Raw genomic sequence first — 10,507 nt, forward strand, 5'->3', positions numbered from 1 at the left:
GTGAGGCAAATAAATCAAGAAAGAAGGGGCATACAGGAGGGGTGTTCAATTTTTGGGTCAGGTTACCATGGAAGGCCTGAGAAGGTGACATGGAAGGAAAGGCCAGCGGGCAGTGGGGGACAAGACTATGTGGCTACCAGAGGAAGAGCATCCCCGGTAGAGTCATGGGAGCCCGCGTGGACGGAGCAGCATAAGCAAGGAGGGGGGCACGGATGGGGACGGAGAACGTGCACCGTAGGGCCTTTGCTTTGACTTTGCGATGGAAATTACTGGAGAGTTCTAAAGGGGAGGGACACATCAGACCCACCTATTGACCCAATTACACCAGCCGCCAGCCATGCTGTTGAAAACCGATGACAGGGGCGCCTGGATGGCTCAGTCAGTTGAGCATCCGACTTCAGCCAGGTCACGATCTCGCGGTCCGTGAGTTCGAGCCCCGCGTCAGGCTCTGGGCTGATGGCTCGGAGCCTGGAGCCTGTTTCCGATTCTGTGTCTCCCTCTCTCTCTGCCCCTCCCCCGTTCATGCTCTGTCTCTCTCTGTCTCAAAAAATAAATAAACGTTAAAAAAAAAAAAAAAAAAAAAAAAAAGAAAACCCATGACAGAGGGGCAAGGGTGGATCGTTGCCTTTGCCAACGTGTTGGCCGTGAAGGTGAAGTGGTCAGATTGGGTCTACAGCGTTTGGAAGGTAGCACCTATAGAGGTTTTTCTTAGACCAGTTTTAGGTTCGAAGCAAAGGTACAGAGGAGTGTGCCCCCTGCCCCCACTCATGCACAGCCTGCCTCTCCCATCCTCAACATCCCCTGCCAGAGGGTACATTTGTTACCACCGATGAGCCCACACAACACGTCATTAGCACCGAGGCCGTAAACATCAGGGGTCACTCGTGGTGCTGTGCCTTCTGTGGGTTTGGACAGATAATGATATATATCCAACGTTTTGGTCTCACAGAGTAGTTTCACGGGCCTAAAACTTCTCTTTGCTTCCCCTGTTCATCCCTCCTCCCCAACCCATCAGCCACTCATCTTTTCAGTCTCCAGTTTTGTCTTCTCCACAAAGTCATACAGTTGGAATCGTATGGCATGCAGCCTTTTCAGACTGGCTTCTCTCACTTAGGAGTGTGCATTTAAGGGTCCTCCATGGGAGCGCCTTGGGGGGCTCAGTCACTTAAGCCTCCGACTCTTGATTTCAGCTCAGGTCGTGATCTCACAGTTTGTGAGCTCGCTGAGAGCACAGAGCCTGCTTTGGGTCTCTTTCCATCTGTCTCTCCCTCTCCCAAAATAAATAAACTTAAAAAAAGAAAGGATCCTCTATGTATTTTTGTGGCTTCACATTTCGGCTCTCTTTAGCACTGAATAGCATTCCATCATCTGGAAGGACCACAGTGTATTTTTCATTCATCTACAAAGGACCTCGGTTGCGCCCGAGTGTCGGCAGTTGTGAATGACGCCGCACTAAGAACATGCACGTGCAGGTTTTGTGGGGTCATAAATGTCGGACTCCTCTAGGTAAATCCAAGGAGCATCACTGCTGGGGACAGTGGCACCCACTGCGGATGGTGAGGGTACACTCAAGTTTTGTGAAAACTCTCCACACCATCCTCCCAAGTGGCTGTGCCACCCTGTTCCCTACCAGCCAGCCGTGAACCAGAGGTCCTGGCGCTCCACGCCTCGTCAGCACTCGGTGGTGTCGCTGTTCTGGATTTCCGCCCTTCACACAGGCATGTAGCGGTATCTCATTGTTGCTTGACTCTGCACGGCTCAGATGGCACAGGGCGTGGGGCACCTTCTCACGTGCTTGCTTGCCAGCTGCGGGACGCCTTCAGTGAGGTGTCCGTTAGGGCCTCCGGTTGATTTGTTTTTTGGGCAGATTGTTTCTCATTGTTGACTTGTAAGAGCTACAAAATATTTTGGACGACAGTCCTTTATCAGCTGTCTTGGACAGGACTTTCTCCGTTTTTCATTGTAATGAAGTCCAGCTTATCAATTCTTTCATCGGGCACACCTTTGGTGTTGTGTCTGGAATATCACTGCCACACCCACGGTCATCTACGTTTTCTCATTACCTCCCACAAGCGGTCTAGCTCTGCATTTTATATTGAGGTCTATGATCTATTTTGAGTTAATGTCTGTAAAGGGTATGAGGTCCATATCTGGATTTTTTGTTTGGTTTTTGCATGTGGATGTCCTTACAAATTTTGTTTAAGCAAGCTCTAGGCCCAACATGGGGCTCAAACTCACGACCCTGAGATCAAGAGTCTACCGAATGGGCCAGCCAGGCATCCACATGGTTTTTAGTGAGGAATTTTTGAGAGAAGACATAGGTACTGAGTACTGAGTCAACTAAGTACTTTGTTGGAGAGAAGAGAGAGCCTGGAGAAGATATTTACAAGCCAGTTAGCAAAGAGGCACAAAGAAAGCGTTAACCAGGCTGGGGTTAGTGTCCTGTTTTAAATTAATCTAAGATTACTGGCAGTTGTGGTTCTAGCAAATGTGTTTACTGTGAAGGGTAGGAGAGAAAGAAGAAATTGGGGGCACAGACTGAGAAACTAGAGAAACAGACTTTCAGCCCCAGGATCATTAACCATGAGACTAGACTTCAGTAACGAAATCTATTTGACAAAACTATACATTTAAAATATACCTAGGGGGGCGCCTGGGTGGCGCAGTCAGTTAAGCGTCCGACTTCAGCCAGGTCACGATCTCGCGGTGCGTGAGTTCGAGCCCCGCGTCGGGCTCTGGGCTGATGGCTCGGAGCCTGGAGCCTGTTTCCGATTCTGTGTCTCCCTCTCTCTCTGCCCCTCCCCCGTTCGTGCTCTGTCTCTCTCTGTCCCAAAAATAAATAAAAAACGTTGAAAAAAAAAATTAAAAAAAATAAAGAATAAAATAAAATATACCTAGGGGCACCCGGGGTGGCTCAGTCGGTTGAGTGACCGACTTCGGCTCAGGTCATGATCTCACGGTCTGTGAGTTCAAGCCCCGTGTCGGGCTCTGTGCTGACAGCTCAGAGCCTGGAGCCTGCTTCAAATTCTGTGCCTCCCTCTCTCTCTGCCCCAACCCACTTGCATTCTGTCTCTGTCTCTCTCAAAAATAAAGATTAAAAACAAAAATTTTTTTAATAAAAAAAATAAAAAAGAATTTGGGAGCACCTGGGTGGCTTAGTCAGTTGGGCATCTGACTCTTGAATTTGGCTCAACTCATGGTCCCAGGGTCGTGGAGTCAAGCCCCACGTCAGGCTCTGCACCAAGTGTGGAGCCTGCTTAGGATTCTCTGTCTCTCTCTGCTTCTCCTCCCCCAACAATTGCACACATACTCTCTCTAAAATTAGAAGAAAACAGGCACCTGGGTGGCTCAGTTGGTTAAGTGTCCAGCTTTGACTCAGGTCACGATCTCGCGGTTTGTGAGTTCAAGCCCCATGTCTGGCTCTGTGCTGACGACTCGGAGCCTGCTTCAGATTCTATGTCTCCCCTTCTCTCTGTCCCTCCCACGCTCATGCTTTGTCTCTCTCTGTTTCTCAATAATAAATAAACGTTAAAATTAAGGGAAAAAAAGAGGGGGGAGTCCCTGAGTGGCTCAGTGGGTTAAACATCCGACTCCAGCTCAGACCATGATCTCATGGCTTCTGGGTTTGAACCCCACCTTGGGCTCTGTACTGACAGCTCAGAACCTGGAGCTGTTTCGGATTCTGTGTCTCCCTCTCTCTCTGCCCCTCCCTGGCTCGCGATCTGTCTCTCTTAAAAATAAGTATTTAAAAAAAATTTTTTTTAAATTAAAAAAAAAAAGTATAGGTGTAGGGTAAAAATAATTCTAAAAATAATTCTATACACCTGAATAAACACCACCCAGGTCAAGAAAAAGACCACCTCCAGCATTCCCCAAGCCTCAAGTGCCCTTCTGGACACTCCCCTTCCCTCCCCTAACTCCTGTCATGAAATTGTGAACTCACGTCCTTCTTTTCTGCAGGTGTATAGGCATTATTTAATTTATGCCTTTGTACGCATCTGAAATGTTCCGTGACAATCTTTTCAAAAGGAGGTTCAGTGCGGTGGACAGAGTTCAGACTCTGCAATCAGCAGGACCAAGTTTTAAATGTCAGCCTGCTGGATACCTCCTAGATGTGTGACCTCCTTCAGGCCTTTCCCTCGCCGGCTTAAACAAATGCAAAGGCCCACGCTTCCCAGGATTGCCGTCGGGATTGAAATCACAGACTCCATGTTTATTCAACAAGTTTACTGGGACCTGTTGGGACCTGTGCCCGGTAGAAAACAGACATGAATCAAACCCAGTCTTCACCCTCAAGAAGCTCACAGTTTGGAAACAGGTAACTACAAAAACATCGCAGCCAATAAGTGCTTTGAAACAGGGAGGGAAGTAAGAAGGTGTAGTGTTTATAAATCCGGACTCAAAACTTAACCGCAGAGAGAGGGAGGAGGGTGTCGAGGCCTCCCGCGCAGATGTGAGCATGGGACCATCTAGAAAGGCTCTTTCCACAGATGCAGCCACGTCCCCCTAGGTCTCTGGCGTTCACTGCAGGCTGGCCCACTGCAGGGAGGTGTAGACCACCTTACCGTCAGGCTGAGGAGAACACAGGAGCAGCGTCTTTTTGACGCTGGTTCCCAGGCGGCCGGCAGAAACCAGGTCCTGGAGTGGAATGGGGTCCCCAGGAGCCCAGCACTGAGCAATGTAATGGGCGTGGAAACGAAGTGGGTCACCTGGGTGAGAGAGAGAGACATGTGGCAATTTCCAGGGGCAGAGGGCCGGAAGACGCTGGAATGTCCATAGGTAGGACATGGGAACCATCTTTGTAATCGCTATGAATATTTAAAAATAGCTATTCTTGGACCCAGCAATTCCACTCGTGGAATTTTTTTCTTACAAGGATAGCACCCCTAAAATGCCGAATAAAGCTCTTCACCCTGTTATCATTTACAACTGCTAAGAAACAGAAAAAACCAAGCCGCAGACTTGTTAAATTCAGGGTCTCTCAGTAAGACTGGATAGCATACAGCCTTTAAAATCGAAACGGTGTACCAACTTGGAAAAGCCAATGATACAGTGGGACAGGGGCAGGAAGCTGCCACACACCAACAGCATAATCGTCCTTAAACGACAAACCGAACAAGTAACTGAATATGTCACTGTCGTGATGTAAGAACCAGGACCACAAAGTCAGGGAAAGCCGTGAGGAACACACAGGACATCACATCAATGTCCAGGGACAAGTGACTCCAAGAGACTAAAAGAAAAAAAGAATTTACAACGGGACGGAGTAATGAATAGATGGGATAACGGAGTTAATACAGCAAAGGGCCACACAGTAAATATTGTTTTGTGGGTCATGTTACAAGTACACACCTCACTCCTGTAGCACAGCAGAAGCCACAGACCATACGTAAATAAATGCATCAGCCTGCGTCCCAGTAACTTTCTCTTTAAAAACTGGTGGGCCGCATTTGATGGGGGCTGCAGTGTGCCCTTGGATTAGATAAATGTGATTGAGCAGACTAGGAACCAGTGGGGCACGACGCAGAAGATTAAGTGGTAGGTAATGGAAGTCTCCAAGAGCAAGGCTACGAGACATCCCATCTGACAGGGGAGTGTCATGGCAACAGGAAAACAAGGCCCAGGCTGGCAGCTGGGCCTCCAGCAAGAACCCGGCCAGGAGCCAGGCATCTCTCTGGCTGGTATGACACCTGCTGAGAAGGAAGCATCAAAGACTTGAGAAGTTACCCCAAAACTGTTCTTAGAGGCTTACTGTCGTTACAGTTCAGGAGGATTTACTGTTAGAAATATTTAAGGGGCGCCTCGGTGGCTCAGTTGGGCAAACATCCAACTTCGGCTCAGGTCACGGTCTCGCGGTTCGTGGGTTTGAGCCCCACGTCAGGCTCTGTGCTCAGAGCCTGGAGCCTGCTTCAGATTCTGTGTGTCTCTCTCTACCCCTCATCTGCTTGCGCTCTGTCTCTCTCAAGATAAATAAATGTTTAAATATATTTAAGGGATCCAGACCTTGACTATTAATCTTCAGGGAACAAGGATTCCACGTATATTTCATACACTGAGTATGTATCATTTTAAAAATATTGATCCACTAGAGCTAACAGGCCAGTCTTGTGATTCAGTTTCAAATGTGTGATTGAGTTATTGGTGGAGTCAAACTTTTTTTTTTTTTTTTTTTTAATTTTTTTTTTTTTTTTTTTTCAACGTTTATTTATTTTTGGGACAGAGAGAGACAGAGCATGAACGGGGGAGGGACAGAGAGAGAGGGAGACACAGAATCGGAAACAGGGTCCAGGCTCTGAGCCATCAGCCCAGAGCCTGACGCGGGGCTCGAACTCACAGACCGTGAGATCGTGACCTGGCTAAAGTTGGACGCTTAACCGACTGCGCCACCCAGGCGCCCCGAGTCAAATTTTTAACCTGAAATTTTGTAAGTGTATTAACAGCATTAGAACATATAAACTTAAAAAGCACCCCATTTGTAGTTTTTTAGATCTGAATTAGCGGCAAGTTCTATAACCAGGAAAACCATTTTCCTTAAAAAGGAAAATATATTAAAATTTAAAATGCAGCTTATCGGGGCGCCTGGGTGGCGCAGTCGGTTAAGCGTCCGACTTCAGCCAGGTCACGATCTCGCGGTCCGTGAGTTCGAGCCCCGCGTCAGGCTCTGGGCTGATGGCTCGGAGCCTGGAGCCTGTTTCCGATTCTGTGTCTCCCTCTCTCTCTGCCCCTCCCCCGTTCATGCTCTGTCTCTCTCTGTCCCAAAAATAAATTAAAAACGTTGAAAAAAAAAAAAAAAAAAAAAAAAATAAAATGCAGCTTATCACATTGAAAATTACTTAACTCCTTTTACAAGTGGGATCAAACTTAGACTAAGAGTCCCCTTAAAATCTGCTAGACTGAAAAGATTTATAAATTGAACTGGAAGCTTCAAAAAGAACTGGGTATTAGCATTCATATGATTAGTGAACTGACTATTCATTTTCAAAACCAAAATAATCTCTTACATGCGGGAGTCACACACACACACACACACACACACACACACACACACACACACAGCAGCAGCAGCAGCAGCAAAGTAATCAAAGTGTGGTTATCTGCAGAGCACAGGGCAGGCACACTGTCCTGGGTTCCTAAGCCAGTCCCTTAGTTACGTGTTCAGTCTCAGAAGAGACGCAGGCCCTCGCCTCACCTCAGACACCCCGGTCGGTCTCCAGTGAACAGCTAAGACCTGACTACTTACCAGGTGCTTCTATCTTTCTACATTCTCAGGAGGAACAAAGAGGTTGATTTTCCTGCAGACTTATTTTTCTTAACCTTTCAGTTACACAATAAAGGCACTCTTACTACAAATTCAAAAATTAACTGATACAGCAAAACGCTCCTGTTCCTACACCTGATGCAAATTCCCTCCCAGAGGAAACCACTGCACTTGGGCTGGAGTCCGTGTTTGCACACCTTTTTCCACTTGTTTGATAGGATTCTCTTCATCTACTCACACCGTTTTATCTTAAGTTCTGTCCACATTCTTTCACTGGAGCCGTAATTTTTAATGCTACTTAAATAACGTGCATAAGACTGCACGATAACATAAAATATAGAGTATTTTACCATACACGTTTTTGACAAGTGGTTCTTTTTCTCCCCCTTTGGTCATCTTTTCATAAATGCACATGGACCTACGTTACTCTGACGACTAGCACCAGTGTTTAACTGCTAACCCATTCATAATCATTCTGGGGGCACCTGGGTGGCTCAGTCGGTTAAGCGTCCAACTTCAGCTCAGGTCATGATCTCGAGGTTCGTGGGTTCCAGCCCCACGTCGAGCTCTGTACTGACAGCTCAGAGCCTGGAGCCTGCTTCAGACTCTGTTTCTCCGTCTCTGCCCCGCCCCCACTTGCGCGCTGTCTCTCAAAAATGAACATTAAAAACAATTTTTTTTAATTCTGCTTGTTTTCTAGTATTTCACTACTTTAAAAGATCCTGTGATGATGATTTCTTGTATGTTCTGTGCACATATCTAAGTGTCTCTAAGTGAAATTTGGGGGTCAAAGTAAGTGCTTAATGAAATTTACTAAACTGCCCTCCAAATGAGCTTGGGTTCCCAAGTGTCTCCTGTCCTTCCACAGGTTTCAGACGCTGAGAAAAGGCAAAAAGGAAACATGCGGACTGTGGAGGGGTTGTGAAAAAAGGGGCCACAACTGGAGGTCCCCACCCAAACTCACCAGGATAGACCAGGAAGTCACCCCCAAACTTGCCAGCAGCACTGAGGAAGAAGCCTCGCTCCCACAGGTCTCTGTAGATGCTGTAGCGAAGTTCATGGAGAGGACGGCCAGCATGGGGCCAGTCTTTGGACTGGACGCGCCAATCCAGGGGTCTAGCCTTGATGGGTCGGGGCCTAGCAGTGGCCAACTGGACCAGCAGGGCAGACCTGGGCAAGGGGGCCACCCCATCTGAAGGCCCTGGCTGGGGAGAAGAGGAACCTGGGGGAGGTGAATCCAAGAGAACTGGGTGAATTCAAGGACGACGTCTTTTCATCCTCCAGGGAGTCCCAGGCCGGGATTCCAGCCAGGATTCCCAAAAGACCTCTCCCTCCCTTCCCCTGGTCCCTGGACTCCAAGTCTCAGCCTCACCTGCGTCCTCGTGCTCTCCAGAAGCCTGGCTGGCACTGGCCTCATTCTCCGCGGGAGCTTGGTTCCCACCCGCCTCCTGGCTCCCACCGGCCTCCTGGCTCCCGCTGCTCCCTGATTCCTGTTCCAGCCTCTGCTTCTTCGCAGCCTGGCCCTCTGCAATCTTCTCTAGGAGCTCCTGACGACGAGTCTCACGGGCCTCGGCTGCCAGGGCGCTTTGCTCCTGGAAGTCTTGCTCTTGCTGGCGTTTGAAGGATGCCAGAGCCTGACAAGTAAATCAGCGAGAATCCCAGGATCCAAGTATATCCCGCTTTAGAAAGCCAGGTATCCTGACCCCCTGACCCCTCCCAACCTCAAAGCCCGAACTCGGGGATGCCAATCTCCTGCACCCACATTCTTCCAGAATCGAGGACGCCCTGACCCCTCCCACCTTAGGGACCGAACCCGCGGAGTCCAGGTGTCCTGCCTGTACTTCGGCAGGTCCAGGGCGTTCGCGCCCCCGGCCCACCCCTTACCAGGCTGTGTTGGCGTGGATCCGGGCGCGGGGCGCTGACCAGGGTCACGGCACCGATCTCGGCCAGGAGCCGCGCCTCCTCGGGCATCAGCAGCAGCGGGAGGCCCAGGCGCGAGTTCTGGCGGGGCCCGCGGGGCAGGGCGCCCACCGTGCGGCCCCCCACTCCCAGACGCTCCCGCAGTGCCTGCACCGCTTCGGCCCCCCATACCAGGGAGCGGCCGTTCGCCACCTCCACCACCAGCATCCTCCTGCGGGAGCCAGGGGGACACAAAGGTCACCGACTTAGCGCTCCCACCGCTTAGGGGTGGGGAGTGAGGGGGCGGGGGTTCAGCGGGGCCCCGCCCCTGAGCCTCGGGGGTGGGGCCTCGTCAAGGCAGCCTTTGCCACCTGCTGAGTCTCCAGGCCGAGCCCCGCCCCCTCAGCGATCCCGCCAGGCCCCGGGGCCGCCGAGACAAGACCCCGCCCTCAGCCGAGTCGCTGGGGCCCCCAGAACCCCGTGGTCGGCGTCCCGGCCATCTCGCCTTCAGGCTCCGAGACAAGCCTCCGCTAGTGCAGGGCCACGCCCCCTTCGGGTGGCTCGGAACTCGGGCCCGCCCCCTTCCGAAGCCCCGAGGCGCGGCCTCCGGGCCTCCTCGCACTGGGTCGGACGCCCACGGCAGAAGGCCCGCCCCCGCCCGGCGCCAGATTTCGGGCATTCGGACCGCCTCGACTCGGCCGAACTCGCAGCCCCGCCCCCTCCCGAACGCAGCGGTCCCGCGATCGGGCATCCTCGGCTCCCGTCAACCCCGCGGCCAGGCCCCGCCCCCTCCGGCCTCAAGCACTCCCAGTTGGGGAGTACCCGCCCCACTGAGCGAATCCCGCGGCCGGAAGCCCCTCCCCCTGGGCACCACGGTCCGTTCTCCGTCCGGGCGGGCTCACCCCCTCGTGAGCGCTCCCCTCAGAATGCGGCACCGTCCTCTGACAGAACCAGTTAGTCACCTCGTAAACACCAACTCGCAGTCCCGGCGGAGCCACCCCCTACGTAGCGCGCCACGCGCAGCTTCCTCCACCCCTCCGCATCCCGACCCCCTGCGTCAATTTCGTCACACCGCCACCTCAGCGAAGCGGGAAGTCTGGGATCCGCCCCCAGCGGCGCCGTAGCCCCGCCTTCCTCATAGAGTGGAACACCTTGGCCCCGCCCTCTCGAAGGGAACGTCCCCGCCGCTAGGGTTCCGCCACTAGAGAAAGAGAGGCTTATTACCCTGGCCCCGCCCTATGGTGACGTCATCCCCCGGCCCCGCCCCCTCCGGCCGGGATGCTGTTCGTTCCGCCCCTTGAAATGTTCCAGATCGCTGCCTCCTTCGTGTTGCCTAAGTCTGTGGCCCCG

At 51.6% G+C, this 10,507-nt stretch overlaps 1 protein-coding gene across 2 annotated transcripts; it reads right to left on the reverse strand.

Annotated features, from left to right (window-relative positions):
- Positions 1-4,212: 4,212 nt before the first annotated feature.
- TSEN34 (tRNA splicing endonuclease subunit 34) lies at positions 4,213-10,237 on the reverse strand. Of its 2 annotated transcripts, none has more exons than XM_058708686.1 (5): positions 10,120-10,237; positions 9,143-9,389; positions 8,631-8,892; positions 8,223-8,480; positions 4,213-4,709 (listed from the first exon to the last, which is right to left on the reverse strand). In XM_058708686.1, exons 2-5 carry the CDS (start codon positions 9,383-9,385, stop codon positions 4,522-4,524), a joined length of 951 nt encoding a protein of 316 aa, XP_058564669.1. In that variant the 5' UTR covers positions 9,386-9,389; positions 10,120-10,237; the 3' UTR covers positions 4,213-4,521. The 2 variants fall into 2 exon arrangements, with proteins under 2 accessions (XP_058564669.1, XP_058564668.1); XM_058708685.1 differs by having other exon boundaries at positions 10,060-10,186.
- Positions 10,238-10,507: the final 270 nt, after the last annotated feature.

Source organism: Neofelis nebulosa, chromosome 17 (assembly GCF_028018385.1).
Source record: "Neofelis nebulosa isolate mNeoNeb1 chromosome 17, mNeoNeb1.pri, whole genome shotgun sequence".
In the NCBI taxonomy this organism is placed as follows: Eukaryota; Metazoa; Chordata; class Mammalia; order Carnivora; family Felidae; genus Neofelis; species Neofelis nebulosa.